The sequence below is a fragment of the Myotis nattereri genome (assembly GCF_964212035.1).
Source record: "Myotis nattereri genome assembly, chromosome: 14".
Lineage (NCBI taxonomy): Eukaryota > Metazoa > Chordata > Mammalia > Chiroptera > Vespertilionidae > Myotis > Myotis nattereri.
The window spans coordinates 38682156-38706288 of record NC_138089.1 but is presented as its reverse complement, the minus strand read 5'-3'; the positions used below and the strand labels follow the sequence as shown (position 1 = coordinate 38706288).

At 47.7% G+C, this 24133-nt stretch overlaps 1 protein-coding gene across 3 annotated transcripts in view; it reads left to right on the top strand.

The window, feature by feature from the left end:
• The first annotated feature begins 5307 nt into the window (after positions 1-5307).
• RFTN1 (raftlin, lipid raft linker 1) overlaps positions 5308-24133 on the top strand; it is a 175392-nt gene continuing 156566 nt past the window's right edge. For 2 of the 3 annotated variants that reach the window (XM_081105591.1, XM_081105589.1), the window contains exons 1-2: positions 5308-5604; positions 20226-20378. In XM_081105591.1, coding sequence (XP_080961717.1) covers positions 20234-20378 — 145 coding nt within the window. In that variant the 5' untranslated portion in view covers positions 5308-5604; positions 20226-20233. Of the gene's footprint in view, positions 5605-5859; positions 6007-20225; positions 20379-24133 lie in introns of those variants that run through there. The other variant, XM_081105590.1, reaches the window with a different exon arrangement.

The window sequence follows — 24133 nt, the reverse complement described above, 5'->3', positions numbered from 1 at the left end:
CCCATCACTTCTGCTCACAGGTCATTGGCCAGAACCAGTCACACGGCCTCTTCTCACCACAAGGAGCCAAGGAGAATAATTCCACCATTGGACTAGAAGGAGAGGATCAGAAATATTTAGGGAACAGCATTGATGACCCCTTACCCTGCCTTTTTAGGGAAATTGTGAGCTGGCCCCTCTAAGGACAGGCCTGAGGCTAAATAGTTGGAAACACCTTTCATACTCTTGGATCTTTTCACTATCCCTCAGGGTACCAGGGTCCTACTCTCAGCATCCTTAACTATTAAATGAGGGTTAAACTCAAGGGATAGGAGTTAGTTTTTCAGAATGGTCCACAGGTTGTGCTCTGGCTGCTATTGAGGGAAGTTCACTGCTAAATGTCAGTGGGAAGGATGACAGCATTTTTCCCTTCCTCCACTGAAGACTTACAGTGCTCCTCCTGGCCAAGTTCCAAGAGTCATTGTCCAGTTGTCCACAGGGCTATGGATGGATGATTTTCCCTTGAGTGAAAAGAGGTGGGTTTCTCAATTCTGACTGATCAGTCCTCAGAATTGCTCCCTACTGACATATTCGCTCTGTTCCTCCCCGCTTCCCTTGCTCCAGCCTGGCAACTTGGTTCTATTCTTGGAAGGTATGTGTGTGTGTGGGACAGTGGGTGGGTAGGGGAAGGAAAGGCGATATGATAGGGGACAATGGTTCTACTTGATTTCATATTTTTCCTTATCTTTTTCATTTTATATTTGGACCTTGACTTTTGAAAGCCTCAAAGGCAAGAATTTGACTATTTTTTCTAGTATTATCATCACTCTCCCATGTGGCAAGCTATGTCTTCTCTGGTTGTCTAAATTGATGGGACAAGAAATACAGTAGGGTCTTGGCAGGTGGGCTCATTTGGTTGGAGCATCGTCCCATACACCAAAAGGTGGCGGGTTCAATTCCTGGTCAGTGTACATACCTAGGTTTCAGGTTTGGTCTCTGGTCGGGGGTGAATGGGAGGCAACTGGTCTATGTTTCTCTCTCTCTCTCTCCATTCCTCTCTCTCTCAAATCAATAAAAACATGTCCTGTGGTGAGGAAGAAAGACAGACAGACAGTGGGGGGAAAGGGCAGTAATGGTGGTGGAAGGGTAATCATATCAGTGAATGTATCAACAATTTCCTACCACTTATTTAATGATTTATTTCTACAATCTCCCTTTTTGACATCTGAGGAATATATGTGACACATATATATTTCCTATCTCTGGTAATAAACTTTGTTCAGAAATGCAAGTAAATAGGTATGTTCCACGTATGAAATAACCAGTGGGTGTGGATGGCTTTTGGTAAAGTCAGAGGGTTCCTGGGGCTGGCTGAGGGGGACAAGGCTGCCAACAGCAGTGCTTTATGCTAGATCCTGAAATTGGGTCTCCTGGTTCTTTGCTCCAGAGAGCACATTCTATCTCAGCCACAGGAGGGCCCCACTCCCCTGACTGCCCGTTTGACAGACGGTGGATTCAGAGATAAAATGAGGAGCAGATTCAGGGGCAAAATAACAATATCTTTTTTGTGGCTGGGGGGAGAAAGGGGGGAGGAATGAATGGAACATTTGGCAATCATCCAACATTTTCTCAAATTGGATGTCTGTGGATGGCATTTGCAGAGTATTAGTTTGACTACACTTTGGACAAAAATCCCTGGCCTTGGCTGATCAACGAATGCACATAAAGTATCCCAACAACTCCTTGTTCCCACCCCAATGCTCACTCCCAGTGAGGTACAGGGCATGTTGGGACACCTGCTCCACTGTGACTAGGGGCACCACGGCCTGGCCAGGGGTGTCTGTGAGGGCTGCGCCTGTCACAGTGAACAAAGGGCAGGGGGCTCCTCCCACAGGACTGGCTCTGGGGCACGGAACTCCGGCATCTGCTACCAGGCCTCCTTACAGGAATGGGTGTCGCCCTACTGGGGGCCAGCTTCCTGTAGCCATTTAGTATGGAGCAGCTGGCCAAACTGTGATCTCACTGAGGCTGGAAACCCACTTAGAATATTAACTGTGATGATAAAGATGAATAATTCTTGCACCTCCAGGGCATATATAAGTTTACTTATCTCTCCCATCAGCCCTGAAATGTTGCTCACCGTGTACAAGATCTGGGTTTTGTGGTATTGTTAATAAACAATTAGTACAATCACTCTTCAGGTTCTGAAGCTTGTCTTGGGCCCTTTTGCTGCATAATGCTGTCTACGGAATAATGGGACTGAGTGATTTTAAGCTACAATGGAGGGGAGGGCTGAGTGTGGTGAAATTGCAGGGTGAGGGTTTGAGGTTGGAAGAAGGTATACAGAAGAGATAGTTAGCTGGGATTCTCCTTCCCTCCACGCCTCCGTGTAGCTGGAATGCAACAAAATTGTTCAGGCTGCTGGTAGCCATGGCCGTAATCATCTCCAGAGTGGGTGATGCTGCTGAGGCCAAGAGAGAGAATTGTTCCCGAGGGCTGGGGGTCTCCTGTAACAGAGCTTCGACAAGAACTGTACAGTCTGGCCACGGCTGCTTCTTACGCCTGCCCAGGCTGGCTTCACTCCTCTCCTTTCCACGGGGTGTGTGAGGAGAACCAGCTTCCCCATTAACTCGGCGCCTGCATTTTATCGACTGCGAACACTGGGGATCCCAGTTCTGGGGCCATCTGTGACCTGTCGTGCTGTAATAACTTGGTTTTCCCCGTGTTCAGCTCCCTCCCCAAGTACTTAGTGTTAAATCATAGGGGGAGGAAGTGTGAGCACAGGAAAAACAGCACTATTACATGACCCCCGATGAGACCGCTGTGATAGAATTAAAAGCTGCCACCCTAGGACATTCTAACAGATGACATTGTGAGGTTGCCAAGGTAACCCACCAGGATACGGTTCCAGCATCTTTGGGGTTGACGCTGGGTAGGGGAGGTCAGAGCGAGGTGAGACCCAGCTGCCCAGGGTCTATCTCCTGACTGGCCAGGATCTAGCCCCTGACTGGCTAGTCCATGGCAGCCAAGTGGAAAATTGAGGTTGACTGTTGTGCAACACAAATGAGCCCAATGGTGCCTCCTCATTGGATATGCCAGGTGGAAGAGAATCAGAATACTAGATTACTCCAGATAATTGTTCAATGTAGGTTACACAGAGCCTTAACAGATCTAGATACCACATGGCTGGCATGGCTCAGTGGTTGAGCTTTGACCTATGAACCTGGAGGTCACAGTTTGATTCCTGGTCAGGGCACATGCTCAGATTACTGGCTCAATCCCCAGTGGGGGGCGTGCAAGAGGCAGCTGATCAATGATTCTCTCTCATTAGTGATGTTTCTATCTCTCTCTCTCCCTCTCCCTTCCTCTCTAAAAGCAATAAAACATATTTTTTTAAAAAAATCTAGATATTAATGTCTCATCCATTCATTCCATATATGTTTAGTGAACACCTACTATGTACCAAGTACAAAGTGTCAGCATATCTAGGGGGAATGGTTGAGTTCTAGAAAGCTAAAAAAAAAAAATGCAGATCCAAGCAGGGCAAAAAGGCATTTGAGACATTTACACATTGTTAGTACTCAGGAAAATATTGAGTGGAGGAAAATGGAAACAATCAGAATAACTTATTAACCCCGACGACCTGGTGTTAAAAAAAATTACATGCAAGAATTTTATAGAGTGGAAATGATTTGCTTCATGAAAATCAGCCTCTTCCTCTAACCACAACCAACTTAGGCTGTATTTCTCCCTTTTCCTCTTTTAAAAAATACTTTGTTGGTTTGTTTTTTTTTAACTGGTTAACACCTATAAATATTATTTTCTTTCTTCAATGCAGACGCCATGAAAGGATCAGAAAGATTTCAGATGGGCCTTGCTTTACAACACCTGGAGGCTTCAGGAAGCTATCATAAAGGTCCCTCCCTTAGGCCTCATATGTGGGTGTTCCAAACTGTCCGTGGTGCCACTGGGCACTTGTCCCCACAAACTACTGCTTGAACCGGGACTTGGGCCTTCACCTGGTCTCATTTTCTCCAAGATGGCAAGCCAAGGGAGGGCAGAGAGTGGGGGAGACCGGAGGTGGTGGTGCCTGAGGCCAGCAAGTGGTGGGGAAGAAAGGGGAAGGGGCACAAAAACAAAAACAAAAACCCTGGTGGGGGCAGGGAGCTGGAAAAGAGAACTGGGATGGGTATGGAAAAAGAAAAACATGGAAGAAATTCTCTGAGACGCTCTGGTAACCAGAAGAATTCCTGAAAACAACAGAGAGCTTCCTTCCCTCCTGGGGAGGTGTGATTAGTACCAGAAGGACCTCATTTGTAACACTGTTGGCCTACCCGGTGGACTCCAATGCCTAAGACCCCCTCTTTTTGAAACCAGAAAATGTAGACAATTAATTAGATTATGTCCGCTGTCTGTTCCAGTCCCCTTATAACAATAGTCGAAACAATAACATTAATGATAATAGCTAAATTATGGAATGCTTCCTAAAAACTTTACATACACAACCCAGGAGGAAGTGCTATTTGACAAATGAGGAAACAAGCCCAGAGCTGTTAAGTCACTTATCCAAGTCACACAGTACACAGGGAGGCCAGGGGCCAAGCCTGTTTGGCTCTAGGGTTCCTGCTCTTAACCCCTACACTGTAGTTTTGCTTTGTTTAAATATTCCAAGAAGAAAATTTCTTATAATACCCTCACTGCCTCACCTCTTCACTTGACTAAAGTAGCCCTGGGCTGGCGCTTTATTTACAGAATTTCCTTGTTGGGCAGCCAAATATTCAGGGTAAATGGGTCCCCAGATCTTCTCACACCTTTTGGACACCCTAAATTGGTGGCAGAGGGCTTGGCAAGAAGACAGTGGCATTATCCCTCTCCCAAAGCACTAACCGCCAATAAATAAGGTAGGCAGCACGGGGGCCACCTGGGGATGGGCCCACCTGTGGAATGGGGAGGGGAAATGGTCCTCTCTTCATGACCCTCCACCTCCAGCCATCAGTACCTTGGTAGCTAGCATTCGCCCTCCGGCATCCTAGCTCAAAATCTGAGGGATTCCCAGGATCCCACGTGCGCTCTTGACACACACAGCCTCGGTTAGGAGGAGAGAGGGTGGGTGCGTGAGCTTCTAACCTCTGCACCGAGCGAGGGTCGCTGGCGGGGTGGCAGCCTGTGCCGCACGCAGGTTGCCCGCCGCGTGGAGGTGGCGACGCGGGGCGCGGAGGGGCGCGGGGCGGGCCCGCCACTCCCGCGCGGCCGCTGTGAGGGGCAGCGCGGCTTCCCCGAAGATGCAGCGCAGCATATTTTGCACATGAGTTCAGAGGAAGAGGAAGTGTAGCCGGCGGACGCGCGGCGGCGGCGGCGGCGGGGGCGCGTCGGGACTGAGCCGGAGCGCGCCGGGCGCAGGGCGCAGCGAGCGGGAGCGCGGCGGCCGCGGGCTCCGACGGACGCACTAATCGCCGGAGGGACAGACACACCGCACAGCGCGTCGCCGCCCCCCCGCCCCCACCCACTGGTGCCCACGCCTTCTCCGCGCCGCCGCCTCTGCATGGCACAAAGTTTCCTCCCGGGACGGAACACACTGTCTCAGGGAGCCCGTACCCGCGACTTCTCCCCAGCCAGTCCGGAACGGTAGGTGGGCGCGCGGCAGGATTTGGGGTGTAGGCGGGCACAAACCCCTCCATTTGGCCCCGCTGCACGCCCCCAGAGGACAGGGGGAGCCCCGCGTGGCGCCTCCCTGCAGGTTGTCAGAGCTGGGGCGTGCTTCCCAGGCGCCGGGGCTGCCAGAGGACCCTTCCTCTGCCCCCCTCCCCCAACGCGCAACTCCCCCTCCCCCCGCGCACCTCCGGCCGGAGTTTGGCTGGGGTCGGCCCGATTCATGGGGCACAGCAGTCTTGGGCCAACTTTATTGGGGAGAAAATCATCCCCGGCGCGCTGTGCGGAGAGGCACCCGAGCAATCTGTTGGGGGTCGTGCGTTTTGCAGGCTCGGGGACGCCTGGGAAGGAATCAGAGAGGAAGCTTCCAGGCTACAGGTGGGTCTAGGTCGGACAAGGCTGCAGGGCGTCCTCTGCAAAGATCAGGCTGGCGCTGGCCACGGAGTGTAGGTTCTGGAGGGAGAGAGCATGGGGTGGGGTGGAGGCGGCTCCGGCTGCCCTTTTGCGTGCGCTCTAGGAGGTGGATTTGCTCCCGGGGTAGGAATGATGGATGGGTGGGAGCGGACGCGTTCAGAGGAAGCACCGCAGCCAGTAGAGGCTCAGATACCAGAGACGGGGGAGTCCCCAGCGCTGAAAACGGGCATTTCCCCTTTGTAAGGGGTTTCTTCCCTCGACCTAACCCACTTTCCTAGGTTCAAGGGGCGCCAGGGTGGGTCTGGATCAGGGTGGGGTGGTGGCAGCGTATATTTTAGGAAACCCAGTTGTCAGGCAGGCACCCCCTCCTCCTGGGCCAAGGCGCTTGCCCTTGCCCTAGGTATCGCGCTGTGTTTGGCAGCAAGAACAGCGTGGAGGCCAAGTGCGAGACCCAGGCGCGCGCCCTGTTGCACACACGCTGGGCCGCCCTGTGTGCTTGCGGGTAGTTCCCAGGGACGCTGGGTGGTGTCAGTGAGTTTGTTAGGGGTCTTCAAAACAAACAAACAAAAAGTATTTTTTTTTTCTCCCAAAAGTCTGGCACAGATCCCTACATTTGAGTGGTTGCCCTGGTTTCCAGCAACAGTCTCTTGTAATTGGTACAGCTGTTTTCAGATGCTGGGCTGGCAGTCAGGCTAGGCGTCTTGCAGCCCCTGCTATTGTGTGTCATCTCAGGATAAGTGAGGCCCTGCCAGGAAGGAAGGCCGGCATAATGTGAGCAGACCTCTGGGTCTGTGGGTAGCTCACGCTAGCACCCCATGCATCCCTAGCCACCGGGACTCCTGAAATGTACCTCTGAACATCTGAATTCCCCACTAAGTTCAAGTGACCCCAGATGTCACCAAACCTCGCAGAGGGATTAAGCAACAAGTTGTTTGGGGCTCTTGGTGCATGTGTGTGCTAACCTCAGTGAAATCACTTTAACCTTAGAGAAGCTCTGCATCCTCTTTTGCCTCCAGTGGGGTATCTGGCCAGAGAGCCGGGACGTCATCCTCTGGCTGCATTTGTAGAATAGGTCGCGGGGTTGGTTTTCCTTTGTTTGTCTTTGGCTGCATGGGCATGGGGCAAATGGAAGTGGAGTGTTGGACAGTTAGCTAATGGATTGGGTGCAGGAGTGGAAGGAGAACAAATTGGGAATACAAGTCTGTGTGTCCTTTTTCTCCCTCTTGAGAAGGAATTTTTGGCTTACATTCAGATCATTGCTTTGTCTGTAGGGAAACAGGCAGAAAATCTTTGGCATGAGTGATGTGAGTTCCTGTAAAGCTGCTCGTGTTCTTGCAATCTTCGCTTTTCAGCAGCGCTGGAATGATGTGGGGCCGTGGCGGGGTGGGCACGAGAGCCTTGCCAAATTTCTGATGTGGTGGGCTAAGGAGAGCGCAGTAGGACTCTTTCCCCTGCCCACGTCATTTTAGAAAATGTAGGAAAGTTGCAACCGCAGTGACCATCCACATGCCTACACCTAGGGCCTGTGATTTTGCTATCTGGGTTTGACTTGCCCATCTCTCCATCTATTCACCCCTTTATCCATCATCAGTCCGACTTACTGTTTTATTCATTTTAAAGTAAATTACGGACTTTGATACAGGTCACTCCTGAACATTTCAGCACCCACTTTATTATTTAGAGTTCAGTGTATATTCATGATTTTTCTTAAGGCATAATTTATATATGTATAGTGAAATGCAAAAATCTTGAGAGTAACATTTGTGTCATATTTTGACTGATTTTTACACCTGTATATACAGCCCAGGGGTTGGGGAACGTCCAGCCTGCGGGCCGTCTAAGGCCCTTGAAATCATTTGGTCTGGCCCTGCCAAGGCAACCACAGGCGGGACTCGAAATTCAATAAATCTAGGAGCTTTTTTCATAACAACATAAATGTATATTAAGTAAATTATATTAAGCAAATGATGTTGTCAATACCCAAATGGCCCTTGGCAGAAAAAAGGTTCCCCACCCCTGGCATTTGAAGGGGAATATTACTGTGTCTATCAAGAAGGAGAATATTATCGTCATCCAAGAAAGTCCCTTCATCCCCATTCCCAGTCAGTCCCTGTCCCCACCCTTTCAGTGGCAAATACCACTCTGATTGCTCTTCACTCTGGGTTCCTTTGACTTGTTCTTGAACTTCCTGTAAGTGGGATTCTACAGTGTTGTGCAAGGCTTCTTTCACTCAGCATGATGTTGAGATTCATTCATGTTGGGTGTTCAGTCATTTGGTCTCTATTTATTGCTGAGTTATAGGCCAGGTTATGTCTATGCCACAGTTTGTTTATATATTCCTTTGTTGATGGACACATGACTTATTCCCAGTTTTTGGGAATAAGTGAGGGGTATTGTGAATAAAGGTGCTATGAATATTTGTGTCCAAGTCTTCCTAGGGACTTATGTTCTTATTTCTTGTGGGTAAATGTCTAGGAGTGGAATTGCTTGGTCTTAGAACCTCCCAAGAAACGAACAGACCTTTCCCCAACATGCTTATACCATTTTACATTCCCATCATCAAGAGTACAAGTGTGAGGTTTTAGAATACAAGTATGATTTAACTAGTGTGCTCCTGGGGCCGGGGGGCCCAGAAATTGGGCCCACCTGAGGCGGCGTGGAACATGTTGTTTTCAAAGGTGGAGGAGCTGTGAGAAATCCCCAACTCTGCCAGTAAATGCGTTTACAGTTAAATGATGGCAGGCAATCAGAGGAATATTTTGTTTTTAGAAATCTTCAGAGAAGGGAATTCCATAGGGGAATGTACACTTGGTTGTGAAAGAAGGTTGACTGAGCGCTTTCTATATAAAGAAAAATAACCCCTGAACTCCACAGAATTCCACTTAACTTCTGTTTAGAGACTCCTGGGGGATTTCGGGCAGATTGGTCTTGTTGGTGTGAACTTGGTGGAGCGTCCCGTTGGATTTCACCGGCTCCGGCAGCTTGTTGAAAGGGGTTGTGTTTGCTTTGTGAGGAAGATCGGGTTTGGCTTTTTGAAGGCTCAGAACAGATTTCCTGTTAATGTGATTTGGCCTGTCGGTGAAAACATGGCCTGTCAACACCCCCCCCCCCCTTACTGTCCCTGCTGGAAAAATGGGCTGGTTCCCCTCAGGTCCCCTTATATTGCCATTCTTCTCTGGGGGCCAGCAGCTGAACCTGGGCTCTGCTGGTCCAGGAAACAAGAATGGAGCCTCCCTGCCTGCGAGGGACCCCAGGATGAAGTTTTTACATCTCCCCGAGGTGTCTCAGTGGGGGCCAAGCATTGCAGATGGTGAAGAGCCTTGAGACAGTGCACTCTCCGGACTGTTTTCCTCCATAGCCTAGCACAGTGATGGCGAACCTATGACACACGTGTCAGAGGTGACACGCGCACTCATTTTTTGGTTGATTTTTCTTTGTTAAATGGCATTTAAATACATAAAATAAATATCAAAAATATAAGTCTTTGCTTTACTATGGTTGCAAATATCAAAAAATTTCTATATGTGACACGGCACCAGAGTTAAGTTAGGGTTTTTCAAAATGCTGACACGCCGAGCTCAAAAGGTTCGCCATCACTGGCCCAGCACATGCCTGCCACACAGTAGGGACACAATAAATGTTGGCTGATCGATGCTTGTGATGCATGGTACCCACTAGGTGAGCGCCTCTCTGGAGAGGCACAGCCAGTGCCGAGACTCAGGGCCCCAGACACACTTTACATGGTAGCCTGGGAAACAGGTTCAAAGTGATGGGGCTCAGGAAAACTTTGCCGACTGCAAACTTTCGTAGGAGCAGCACCGTTCTTATTTTATTACAGATTTCACTATTGTTATTCACGAAATAATAGTTATAGTGACCACTTGACAGCTGCTTACTCCTTGCCAGGCACTGTTAGGCACTTTACCTGCTGTAGTCTCTGAATTTAATCCTACCGCTGCGAGGCCAGCAAGCACTATTATTATCTGCTCTTTAGCCTCGAGGAAACTGAAGCTTAGCGAGGTTAAGTAAGTTGCCCTAAGTTCACATTTTGATGTTTCCCAGACGTTAAGGGGAGAGGCTGTGACGTTCTGGTTTCCCAAATGCATATTCCGTTCACAAGCACGGATTTCCAAATAGGCAAAGCCATAATATGGGAGAAAGGTAAACTGGGTAGGCAGAACACAGTCCCAGGCAACGACACCCCCGAATCACTGTCTTTAGTCCTTTCCCTTTTTGTTTTAAGCTTGCTGAGTTTGGGGCAGCTGGGGCCTGTATAGAGGTGGTAATTTTGGTGACAATTTAAGATATTATTGGTTGATTAGGATTGTAATTTTATTGTAGGAAATGAAAGACATTGCCAGCTGTTTGGGTTGAGTGTCTGTAGCTGAGCTGTCCCAGACAGTAGCCCCTAGCTACCTGTGGCTGTTTACATGGAAATGAATTAAAATGAAAATAAAAAATTAAAAATCCAGTTCCCCAGTCTCACTAGCCACCTTCCAAGTGCTCAGCATGTGGTTATTGCCTGCGGAATTGGACAGCACAGATGAAGATTGTGTGTGTGTGTGTGTGTGTGTGTGTGTGTGTGTGTTAATCCTCACCTGAGGATATTTTTCCCATTGATTTTTAGCGAGAGTGGAAGGGAAGCGGAGAGACACACAGAGAGAAACATCCATGTGAGAGAGACACATTGATTTGTTGCCTCCTGCACATGCCCCAGCTGGTGCCGGGGAACTGAACCTGCAACCAGGTACCTGCCCTTGGAATTGAACCCACGACCCTTCAGTCTATGGGCCGACACTCTAACCACTGAGCAAGCCAGCTAAGGTGATATGGATTATTTTCATTGTCGCTGGAAGTTTGTTTGATAGTGCTACTCTGTAGTAAGCGTTTCTCTTGTCTCTTTCAGTTGAAGAATTGGCAGCACGCTTGGCTAAGGCTTAGGCCATTTCTTACTGACAGAGATAAATTTAGCCAGATTTTTCTTTTATGCTTACTTTTTTAAAGGTTGTATGTGTGTGATCTTTCCTCTCATTCACATTCGGTTTTTGACATAAATTATTTTTTTCCCCCTCCTGGGCCCCCCGAAGGGGCTTTCCTCTACGATCATTGTAGTACATTTCACCAAGATGCTTTCTCTGAAAAGATCAGTCCAGCAGGCAAACCATGGCCACCGCTTGAGCCCTGTTAATTCCTTGCTCTCCAAATAAGAATTCAGTTCAGCTTTTAAATATGCATTTGTGCGGCTTACTCCCTACCTGGGCTGAATTCAGGAAGAAAAATCGCTCTCAGCGGGGCCAGAACGGAAGAGCTAGAAAATCAGGTCGCATTCTACGCGTGATGGCTGCCTGCCAAGCCTGAGATGGAGGAGACACCATTTGGGGTACTTAAGGGCTTCATTTGGGGGTATTGCTGGTCCGGCCCATCCCTGCGGTGTCCGGAGTGCTGGACAGGACAGGGCGGCAGCCTCTGTGTCCTGCTTGTGCCGGACAGTGGGGGGCATGGTGCTGTGGCTTTCTCCGCTCTCTGCTGTGCACTCTTCCAGAATCAGGTTCCAGGCGAAGGAGACGCCAGCCCTCGGGGGTGGGGAACGGGACCAGCCAGAGGTGGAGAGTGAGCATCAGCTGTGTGTTGCTCAGCTTGCTTGGTACTGACCAACTTTTCAACGACTTTGTAAAATGGTATTACAATGGTGGTGTTTCCCCCACAGCATCGCCCTCCACACTTTTTCACACCGGAAGCGAAATTCACTGACAGATTCCTTTGGCTTTTACAACTAAAATGCCCCATTTTGTCGTTCCGTAGGCAGACCCCGTCATTGTCAGCATTTATTCTTTGCAGAGGATTATCAGCTTCCACTGCTGTGTGTGTGTGTGTGTGTGTGTGTGTGTGTGTGTGTGTGTGTGGTGTTACACTCCCTATTTTGAATTTCACTCTGAGGAAATACTTTTGGAGGAAACCATTCAAGTTTTATGGGATATCGCCCACATTCTTCAGACTTTGGAGAATTTGTGGTAATAGACATAAATCCACCAAAGTTGGATGGCAAGAGATTAAGTTTTTCACAACTTCTGGTTAACGGAACTTGACTGTATCATGTATTACCAAATTTCGGAAATAGTAAGTACAAGAAATCAGCCTGCTCATTTAAACACTTCATTAACTTAGAGAAGTCTCTTGGGGGATCTCATGGTGCTTTGGGACATCTTACATGCACCCTTTTCCGTGTGGTGTAATTGTGGGTACAGGCAGGTTAAAAGGAATCTTTATAGTGGGTAACAAGTCATGCTATTAAAGTACTTACAATAGTTAACATTTAAAGTGCTTTTTCTGGGTGCCTGAGTTCTTAGCTCTGCTAAATATGAACTTATTTAATCCTTACCCTACAGGTAGATGCTGCAGTTAATCCCCATCTTATAGTGGAGCAAACTGAAGTTAGGTTGCTTCCTCGAGGTAGAGGCACTGGGATTGGAACCCAGGCGATGTGGCTCCAGAGACTTTGCACCCAACCCCTGTGCTCTGCTGTTAAGAAGGTGAACTTGAGAGTGGCAGGTAGATTGTCCACTCTGGCTGCCAGTTAGACCCACTTAGGAGGCTTTAAAAAATACTCAGGCCTGGTCCCCACCCCCAAATGCCTGGGCAGCAGGACTGGAAAACAACCAAGACGGAGAGCCACCTCCATAGCTCAGGGTTTCGCAAACTTGACTGGATTCAACCACCCGTTAAAAAGCAGATTCTGATTCGCAGGCCTGGGCGGGGCCTGAGTTCCGAATTTCTTACCAGTTCCCAGGGATGCCTGTGCTCCTGGGCTGGGAACCACACATCCAGGAGCGAGTTCTCCTGAGAGAGGGCTGGTTCTAGCTGAGGGTGGTTGTGAGGCAGACTAGTAGGAGCGCAGACAGGTAAGTCTGCATAAGAAATCCACTTTGACGTGGGGGGTAGGGTGAGGGTGGAGTGGTAAGCAAGTGTTTTCCTTTGATAAATACCCTTTGTATTCCTTATCTTTTGCTGTATAACAAATTGCTCCTGAACTTGGCAGCTGAAAACAACAGTAAACATTTATTATCTCACAGGGTGGAGTTGGGAATCCAGAGCAGCTTAGCTGGGTGGTTCGGACTCAGGGTCTCTCCTGAGGTTTGCAGGTTCAATCCCTGGTTTGGGTGTGTACGGGAGGCAGCTGATAATGTTTCTCTCATATCTCTCTCTCTCTCTCTCTCTCTCTCTCTCTCTCTCTCTCTCTCTCTCTTCCTTCCCCCCTCCTGGCTCTCTCAAATCAATAACATATCCTAGGGTGAGGATTATTTTTTTTTAAAAAGTGGCACCACACAATACTGTTTCTTATAGATGGTTCTTTTCCTTGGCATCGAATCAGGAGCACTTTCAAGGGTTACATTTTAATTATCCTTGGGTTTCTGTCTTAGATTATGTTTGTAGGATATCAAGATTTGACACTATCTGAATAGTTGATTGAATTTTGAAGTTTTCATTTACGTTTCTGGGTTGAGAGAGACATCCCTAATTATGTAAAATATTTAAATTTGGATCATCAGTTCTTACTTTAGGTGACTGAATGATGTTATAAACACACTTCAGTCTTCAAACACGGGATTTGAGTGTAGAAATAAAAAATGAGTTCACTAGCTTATCCAGCGTCATTGCACATAATTGCCCTGTCTCTGGTTGCTTGTCATGAGCTGTTGGCAATTGTTAAAATTAGCTTTACTGTTTGCCTCAGATTAGTGGCAAGTGTGGTAAATGAGGGCTCGCTCTTAATGAAACTAATTTGTATTTGAAAATATAACTACATTTATTGCCCCATTATTTAAATGCGTGCATGCTAGTTGATAGAAAAAAAATGAGCCTTTCAACTCCAGTTCTTACAAACACTCACTGAAAAATCATCTTTTAAGGAGGCGATCCTTTTTGAAGTGGTTTTCCCAGTGTTTTATGGGCATCTTGGGAAGCATTTCAGAAACAAATTAGAAATCCTTCTCAAATAAAAAAAAAATTTAATTTCGACATTTAACACATTTAACATGACACAGGGCATCGTGCCCCATTGCTGATCAGCTTTCTTTGGAACCCCGTCTGTGGCGATGTGCTCCCTGCTTATATCGCAGCAATTTTCTCTGAATGCCCTGCACTCGGCCCAGACCTCTAGTTGAGAACAGCCAGCCTCCCTGCGCCACGTGCATCTGTTCATTGTCTTTCTCCTCCTTTCACTTACCATCCCCTTGAGGGCAAGTCTTGGTCTTCCCATTTTTCTTTTTCTTTAATATTTTTATTGATTTCAAATAAGAAGGGAGAGGGAGAGAGAGATAGAAACATCAATGATGAGAGAGAATCATTGACAGCTGCCTCCTACATGTCCCACACTGGGGATTGAGCCCACAACCTGAGCATGTGCCCTCATGGGGAATCAAACAGTGATCTCCTCCTGGTTTATAGATTGATATTCAACTACTGAGCCACTCTGGCCGGGCCCATTTTTATATTTCTTAATCGAGTACCTGACTCAAAGCAGGCCTTCACAAGGCCTTATGAATTTGGAACATAAGTTCCCTCCCTCACTCATGGAGCCCACAACTATTGCATGAAGCTGGTCCACCATATATCAAACACATACCCATTCTAGACTTGATTCAGAAAGAATTGGTTTTCCAGAACGTCACTATTTGAGGGGGTCTCTGCTTCCTGGTTATTTGCAATGTCTGGCAGGAATAGGCTGAAGTAATTAGGAACTGGATGCTGACTAGGGAGGAAAATAAAGTCTTCCCTGGGAGGCTCCTGAGACCCAGCTGCAGGGATGTCTTCCGGGAAGGCAGGCATAAAAAGAAGAAAAAAACCTCCTGAAGGATTGTCAAGTAATCTAAGCTGATCCAACGATCCACTAGCACATAAAATACGTAACCTGAGTTACATTCGGTATCAGTGTGATGTGACTGTAGGAGTTTGGAGGGGCAGAGCTGTAGGGGTTGGGTGGACCATCGCAAAGTACTGGGGAAATTTGGTCACACACAGGTGTTTTTAGCACGTGTCCTTGACAAAAACAGACAGCTACAACAAAAGGAGAATTAGGCATGAATAGCGCTGCTGCTCATGATTTCACTCAGCGAGCGGATGCCCCAGAGTGGCATCAGGAGGGGGAGGGGCCAATCTGGTGGTCTCTAAGAGGGTCTCCTGTTCCTCTAGGCCTCTGGTGGGGTCAGCATCAGGCCACCCCGAGTGTGTCCAGGGAATCATTCTTCACAGACAGGACCCTGCACTTACTGTACAACCCAGCAAGCCCACTCGGAGGCATTACCCTAGAGAAAGGAAAACGAATGCCTCATAAAAACCTCTGCGTGAATGTTTTTAGTCACTCTGTCCATCAACCTAAACTGGAAATAATCCAGATAGCCTCCCAAGGTTGGATGGCTAAGACAGGGTCACTAGGTGCAGGCCAACCTCAACTGGTGCTTGACCAAGGAGGCGACAGGCCATGGTCATTTTGAACAAGCTAGGGGTATTAAGTTACAGATTGTATGATGAATCATCCTAAACCTTAGAGGCCTACAACAGCAACAATGGCACATTTTTCTCAGGAATCTTCAGTTTTGGCAGGTCTTGATGGAAACAGCTTGCCTCTGCTCCACATGGTGTCAGTGGCTTAACTGAGGCAGAGGCCCAACTTCCAAGATGGCTCACTGGCAAGGTGGCTGGCACGTTGGTGCTGGCTCTGGCTTCCTCTCCACATGGGCTCCTCTTTGGGCTGCTTGGGCTTCCTCCTGGCATGGTGGCTGGCTTCCAAGAGTAGGCATCCCAAGAAGCAGGCAGTGGATGCTCCCCGTTTCTTAAGACCCGGATCCAGAAGCTAGCTCTGTGTCACTCCGCCCTGTTCTATTGGTCAGGCAGTCATGGAGCCCAGATTCAGAGGGGGGTGATATAGACCACATCTGAGTGGCAGGAGTGTCAAAGAATATGGGGAACACATTTAAAAACCATCACATTTATCATTTACCTTCTGCCCTGCTAGAGACTTTGACCCCCGAGGAAGGTGTGCCTGAATGGCAGCATGAGGGAATGTACGGCCACACCAGAAATCATCTTGCCTGCACCAGGCAAGGCTGTTCACTTTACTCTTTCCTCCTCTCAAAGTCCCCTACCCAACCTTTGCCCCAAGCACCTTGTGGGATTCTAATGTGAGCATGATTTGGGAGCTTCCTATAGTGAACAGTAAAGTTTACAAAACTCTACAATTGCCCTAACTGGTTTGGCTCAGTGGATAGAGCATCAGCCTGCGGACTGAAGGGTCCCAGGTTCGATTCCGGTCAAGGGCATGTACCTTGGTTGTGGGCACATCCCCGGTAGGGGGTGTGCAGGAGGCAGCTGATCGATGTTTCTCTCTCATCGATGTTTCTAACTCTCTATCCCTCTCCCTTCCTCTCTGTAAAAAAGTCAATAAAATATATTCTTAAAAACACAAAAAAACTCTACAATAATGTAAGGCACTATTATATATCTTACTAGAGGCCCAGTGCACGAAATTTGTGCACTTGGTGGGGTCCCTCAGCCTGGGCTGTACCCTCTCGCAGTCCGGGAGCCCTCGGGGGATATCCGACATCCTTAGTGCTGCTGCAGAGGTGGGAGAGGCTCCCGCCATCGCTGCTGCGCTCCCCAGCTATGAGTCTGGCTTCTGGCTGAGTGGCACTCCCCATGTGGGAGTGCACTGACCACCAGGGAGCAGCTCCTGCTTTGAACATCTGTCCCCTGGTGTCAGTGCATGTCATAACAACAGATCATTCTGCCGTTCGGTCAATTTGCATATTAGCCTTTTGTTATATGGGATTTTTCCTCCTCCTTTAAGCTACATTTTTGTGACTTGTTTCAGTATAGTAGTGACTGAATATAGATATTTTGGGAATGACATAAAAGTCTTCTCTATTTTGACAGAGGTGGGGGTCTGTTTGAAATGAAGGACTGAACTGAAAGGAATACGTGTGTGCCAGTACTGGGGCCCTGGACACAAGAGTAAGAAATACAAATTCACACTGAGGTTTTGGTGGCCAGTAACTTCTTCTCATATCTCCCTGTCCAGAGAGAGCTGTGCTTTAAGAGCTGTTGCTTAACCAGCATTGCACACACTCCAAAGAAATGCATCTCTAAAGTTTCAGACCCCAATGAGTCACTGATACTACAGTTTTGCTACTGTTTGGTACTGTTTCTCTTTTCTTTGTCTGATCACATAGATCTGTGGTCGGCAAACTGCGGCTCGTGAGCCACATGCGGCTCTTTGGCCCCTTGAGTGTGGCTCTTCCTAAGCCTTAGGAGTACCCTAATTAAGTTAATAAGAATGTACCTGCCGAAACTGGTTTGGCTCAGTGGATAGAGCGTCGGCCTGCGGACTGAAGGGTCCCGGGTTCGATTCCAGTCAAGGGCATGTACCTGGCTTGCGGGCACATCCCCAGTGGGAGATGTGCAGGAGGCAGCTGATCGATGTTTCTCTCTCATCGATGTTTCTGGCTCTCTGGCTCTCTCCCTTCCTCTCTGTAAAAAATCAATAAAATATATTTAAAAAAAAAAAAAAGATTGAACACATTTAAAAAAAAAAAAAAAAAAAGAATGTACCTACCTATATAGTTTAAGTTTAAAAAATTTGGCTCTCAAAAGAAATTTCTTTTTTATATATATATATATTTTATTGATTTTTTACAGAGAGGAAGGGAGAGGGATAGAGAGTTAGAAACATCGATGAGAGAGAAACATTGATCAGCTGCCTCCTGCACACCCCCCACTGGGGATGTGCCCGCAACCAAGGTACATGCCCTTGACCGGAATCGAACCTGGGACCCTTGAGTCCGCAGGCCAATGCTCTATCCACTGAGCCAAACCGGTTAGGGCTCAAAAGAAATTTCAATCGTTGTACTGTTGATATTTGGCTCTGTTGATTAATGAGTTTGCCGACCACTGACATAGATGATTTGCCTAGAGCTGCGTCATATCCTGTGAGACAAGAACGGTGTCCTTTCGGGTGAACTTGGGCAGAGACTTCAAGTTTAGATTGAAACTTTAACTCAAAGTTTTAAATTGGGAGAGTTTCTCTAAGGCTCCTCGGCACACCTCCACCCCCACCACCATCTGCCCCATCCTTGTTGGAGTCTTTCTTACTCACCTTGGTAACCCTCTCTTCCTTTTTTTCTGCTGTCAGGGAACCTGTCCTATAGCAAAGAAATTAAATCATACTAAAGTGTTAGTGGCTACCCGGGGCTTAGTTTCTTGCCCTTCCCATGGAGATGTTTGTGGTTTCCAAGGAGATGCTGAGCTAGAGCGATTCTGATTTCAAAGAAATGATTCTCTAACCCTAGACCTTACCTAACAGGATAGCAAGAATGAGAGTTTTTTGAGGAAGAGGTTTCTTCCTGGAGATCCTCAAACACTCAGTCCTTCTTAGGAAGTGAGTGACTTGGTGAGCCTCCGGGTTATTTCCAGTTCTATTTCTGTGGTAACAGTGCTCCTCTCACCAGGGTTACCTGGTCCCTAAGACGTAGGAGCCTCCCATGTCCATTTCTCTTCTGCTTCGTTGAAGCAGATGCCAGCTGGCTTGCCTTTTAGCAGTTAAATATGCAGCCTCTGTACAAATCAGCTATTAAATCTGCAGAACTAGAGTATTTTACAAGTAATCAGTCCATGCAGATTGCACATAAATCATGTCTGCTCTGGCCCTTTGGACGCTAATGTTCCCTTATTAAGGCATAAGTAAGCCTTCCTGTTCTCATCCATCCTTCCAGACTTTTTTTAATTACTGAAAAGTATAGCCTGCTTGTCGCTACACCCCCCTCTTCCACACACACCCCCCACCTTTTTTGAGGTTCATTTTGTTTTTCTGGAGCTTGCCAAATTGCCATAGGAAGCTGGGTACCCCATGAATGGATTGAGCAAAAGGAAATTCTTATCTCTAAAAGGAAGCGGTTACCACGTTTCTGTTTGTGATATTCTTGGCCAGTTAAAATTTCTGTGAAATATGTTCTGATGGCAGCACCAGTACCCCAGGGAGGGGGGGAGTATTGGTCATGCTCGGTGTACAAAAAGGAAAATATCTTCCACTGAAGTCTTGGAGGTGGAGGGGGGGCGGGAGATAAATAAGTCATTTCATGAATGTCATTCTGCCCCAATACACAGAGAACTTGCGTTGCTTTTCACAGAAGACTGAAAGCTCAGCCACCCTAATATGCACATTATTTTAACATTTTCCCATTTTCTTTTCAAACTGTAGCTACACATCTTCACTCTAATATACGTGGATTTCTGCTTCCAATTTCGCTGGCCGTGCTATTAGTGTTCGGCCAGTTTTTCTTTCGGTCTGAAATGACTTTCTAGGAACATGGAAGCATAGTATTATTCCTGTGGTTTGGTCTAAAGAAGAAAAATTCAGGGCCTTTACACCAGGCCCATAAAAATACTACCGTCTCCGTTTAGAGATGTTTTATGAATATGAATTCCTGTCTAAATAATTCCTGCTGAGGGTAGGAAGGACTTTGGAGTTTGGAAATTGTAACAACAACTTATTATTTTCTCTTAGCAAGCACAGCGAAGGTGACACATCTCTCGTGGTTTTTTTGTTTTTTGGGTGTTTTTTTTTTTTTTTTTTTGATGGGCTGACACCATAATGCACCGTATTGCTTTTTAGATCCTGCTTTAAAATCACGTACCCAGATCATAGTAGAACTGAGGCAGTGTGAGGTGTAATTTTCCTCAGAGAGGGGGAAAAAGATAGAGAGCAGGTATGCCTTGGTGTCATTTCATAAATCACAGGATGGCTGGTGATGACATCTTAACAGAAAGAGGAGCCAGCCCGGGTACTGAGCGCTGGGCCTCCGGTGTTTGGGTCATATATTAAACTAGAGGCCTGGTGCACGAATTTGTGCACTGGTGGAGTCTGGCTGGCCTGCTCTGTTAGGGACTGATCAGGCCAGGCTGGCCTGGGGGAGGGGATGCAGGAGGTTGGCTGGCTGGCCCTGGCCCCAGTCGAGGGGACAATTTGCATATTAGCCTTTTATTAATATAGGATTATACTCTAGATTTCATAAAGGCGAAGGTGCTTTATGTAGTCTTCAAAGAGATTATGCAGTCTTTTGTACTATGGTGTTTAAAAATAAAATCTCAAAAAAAATCCCCACCCCCCTCCTCTACTTCCCTCTTGTTGGCAGCTGCTGAGATGGGTTGCGGATTAAACAAGTTAGAGAAACGCGATGACAAACGGCCTGGAAATATCTATTCAACTTTGAAGAGGCCTCAGGTGGAAACCAAGATAGATGTGTCCTATGAATACCGCTTCCTGGAGTTCACGACCCTGAGTGCCGGTGAGTACAGCCACCCCCGTGTTCTGGGGACGGATGCGCTCCACCCTTGGCAGGGTCTGCAGCTGAGGCTGCCCCATCAGTGTGTGTGTGGCGGGGGGTGCTGACAGGGACATACTGGGGAGGTGGGCAGGGGGGAGGGCTGCGGGAAACTCTAAAGCAGTGGTTCTCAACCTTGGCTGCACATTAATCAGGATTTTAACAAGATTCCCAGGTGATTCTAATGTGCAGCCACGGTTGAGAACCACTGCTCTAAAGGGTTGGCCCGCCCAAAGGGGACTGCTTACAGAAATCCATATTTTTTTGTGTGTGAAACCCTTTCACATTGTAAAAGAGAGCAACTAATTAAAATGATAATCAATTAAAACCATACATGAGCCGACTGATACACATGAGTGGGCTGAACTTGCCCATGGGCCAACCAGTGTGCAGACCCTGCGTGATGCCAAGCCACGTGGAAAAGGAAAACGTGTCTCATCTCCTCATACTAATCTGGCCATCCAGCCCAATTCCCCTGCCCACGGTCTCCCATCTTTCAATAGTGCTTGTCAGCCTGGGCTTTGCCTCACCTGAGCCAGGGAGCGTCCAGGTCACCTGCCACCAGCAGCCTCCCTCGGGCACCGGGTGGCTGGCAGGTGATGGTCAGTGGTTTCCTCCCGGAGCATTTGCTGAGCGCTGAGCACTGACTGTGTAGGCTGGTGCTGCAGGGCAAGGATTTCCTGGAGCCTCTTACCTGAAGGCAGAACAACTCATACACATGAGGTGAAAGCTCAGCACGTTATAATGCAAGTTGGAAAACACGTAAAGTATGTTTTCAAAAGAGGAAGGGAGCATTCTTCCTTATGGGGCAGGATAGGGGGGCTAGGGCCATCCCTGGATGTTGTGAGCATAAACCAGGTGCTACAAAACTAAAGCATCTTAAGATACTTCCTCCCTGGGTTTCTGAGTATATTTTAAGCTTCTAGTAACAGAAAAGAGAATTAGTGGGACAAGGCCTCCTGGCTCTGCTCTGGAGTTGCTGGCCAATGGCTAGGCCTGCAGCATCCTCAGCTATCAGATGAGCACAAGAGTATCCACCTCAGGGCAGCTGTGATGGTTAGGAGAGGGAAGATGTGTGAAGCTCTTAGCACTATGTCTGGCATGTAGTAGGACTACTAGTAGTACTACCACTCCTCCTCCTCCCCCTCCCCACCATCTCTCTCACCTCACCTTCCTCTCTACTTCTCCTCCCCCTTCTCCTCCACCCTCCTTCCCTTTTTCCCTTCTTCCTCCTCCCCTTCTTCCCCTCCCCCACTACTCCTGCTGCAGCCATCTCCCAGCTGAAGCTCCACCTGTTTCCCAAGCCCTGAGAAAGATGGACAGCCGAGTGTCTCTGTGTACCCCTCCAAGTCCCCCAAACTGAACCCAGCAACTTCCTCATCAGGTCGCTTTCCACTGGCCTCTTAAATAGCCAGACTTGACACTTTAGTCCCCTGTGACCATGCCCTCTCCTCACCTACAATTTCCATTCCGTCACCCAAACCTATTAAAACTACCTCTAGAAATTCTAGAAATGCTTATAATAGAGCTAATGTAGCCCAAGCAAGTGCAAACACAAAATTATTTGGAACATATGGTCAACCATTATTTGTTCAATGACTGTTTGAGTGCCCACAACATTCTAGGCATTGTAGAATGATTAAGGAAAAAGAAACAAAAAAAAAACCAAAACAAAAACAAAAGCAAGTATAGGGAGAAAGATTGGAAGGAAATGTATGGAGATGTTATAAATTGATTGTCAGGGTGTTGATATTATGGGGCGATTCTTTTTCCCCTTTTCACATATTTTTTTGCATCGCAGTGTATTTCCTCTGTTATTAAGAAGGGTACTTTTTGCTGACCTCCTCTGTCTGCCCACTGCTTCCCCCCTCATCATCTGAATCACTTCCCTAACCTCCTAATCTGTCTCTGCTTCCTTATGCGCGCCATAGCACCCACACTCTATTTTCTTTGATTGAACTACCTCTTTTTCTGATTATAAAAGGAACATATGCCCATTATAAAATGTTATGAAGGACATTAGAAAAATCCTAACTGGTCTCCCTGCTTCTTCCCTTGTCCCCCTACACTTCACATCACCCTCTGCTCAAACTCCTGCCATGGCTCCCCTCACCCCGAGTGACACCGGCCTCCCTCTGTCCTCATTCTCCTGCCATTTGTCCTGCCTGTCCTGCCACTGCAGCCGTGCTGTTTCCCGAAGCCCCCAGGCCTCCTCCGGGCATTTGCACTGCCTGTTTCCTCTACCTGGAAGTCCTCCCAGATATACCCTTCACTCAAACTCTTTACCCCCTTCTCTGTGGACTTTTCCCTGACCACCTACTTGAAATTTCCACCTACCCTCCAGCCCCCCATCCCTTCCCCTTCCATAACACTTCTTACCTCTTACATGCTGTATGTTTTGCTTATTGTTATTTGCGTCCTTATTTGTTGTCAGTAGGAGGTGGAAGCCCTTCTGCTGAGTGCAGTGCAGGGAATTGTGGCTATTTCATCCTGGGCTGTATCCTAGTACTTAAAACAATGCCTGGCACATAGTAGATATTAATACATATTTGTTGAATGAATACTCAATGTATATTTTTGTATCCTGCTTTTTTGCCACTTAACATTGTATAGTGAGGCATGCCCCCTGTCGTCCCATATCTTCCCAAAATATGATTTAATGGCTATACATGATTTAATCACTCAGCATACCATAATTTATTTAGCAGTCCCCTTTTATTGGACACTTAAGTTATTTTGGGCTTCGGGCTAATATAAATAATGTTGTGATAAGCCGTGCTGGACATAAATCTTTGTGCACATTTCTGATTATTTCCTCAGGAATTACTGAGTTGAAAGATACAAATGTCGAGACTCTTGACAAATTTGCTAAATGGCCCTCCAGCTAGGACCTGTTTGTGTAAAACACAAATCTGATCCTGCCGAACCCTGTGGCTCGTTCCCTGCCTGGATGAATGAAATGGGGCTTCCTGCTGGTGCTCAGGGCTCTCAGCTTGGCCTGGCCCTTTGCGGGCCCTCCCCCAACTCATCTCTGGGAGGACACGTGCTGTGGCCCTTGGCCTTGCCTGCTTCCCCCGACCCCCTGCCCTTGCCCAGGACCCTCACTTCCCAGCTTCTGGAGTAGCACAGGGCCGGCCCCACCCCTCCCTGCTTACCAGAATCCCACCCATCTGCAATTGTTTCTTCTTGACCTCCGTCCAGTCGGAATTACCTTTTTCTCTACACCAATAGTTTGTCAGTATCATCCTCTGATACTCTATTACATTATAGATTATACTTATTTGTGTTTCCTTGAGAGCAAAGATCAAGCCTTGCTCATCTTTCCAGTCTTCCTTCTCGTTCATGCTTCCTGAATAGCGTGCCCTAAATAGTCAGTCGCGTTCTAATAAACCTTCAGAGCAAAGGCTGCGTATGCTGGCTCCTTTCCCTGGCAGCCTCTCAAGTCCTTTCTCAGAAGTCCTAATGGGATTGTTCGCTATGGCTCCAGAGCGGAGCCAACGTTTCTCGAGAGCCTACTGTGTGCCAAGTCCTGTGAGGGGGCATTGCCTTCCTCACCTGATTTTCCCCTAACTTTCAACTTTGCCGAAGTGTAATTTAAGCCCCTGATACTGCAGGGTCGTGTTAGGCTTGTGAAACCTTCATCTCGTCAAGATACAGAACCTTGCCATCGCCCCAAAGGTGTGCTCGTGCTCCTTGGGTATCCTTTGTCCAACCCTTTT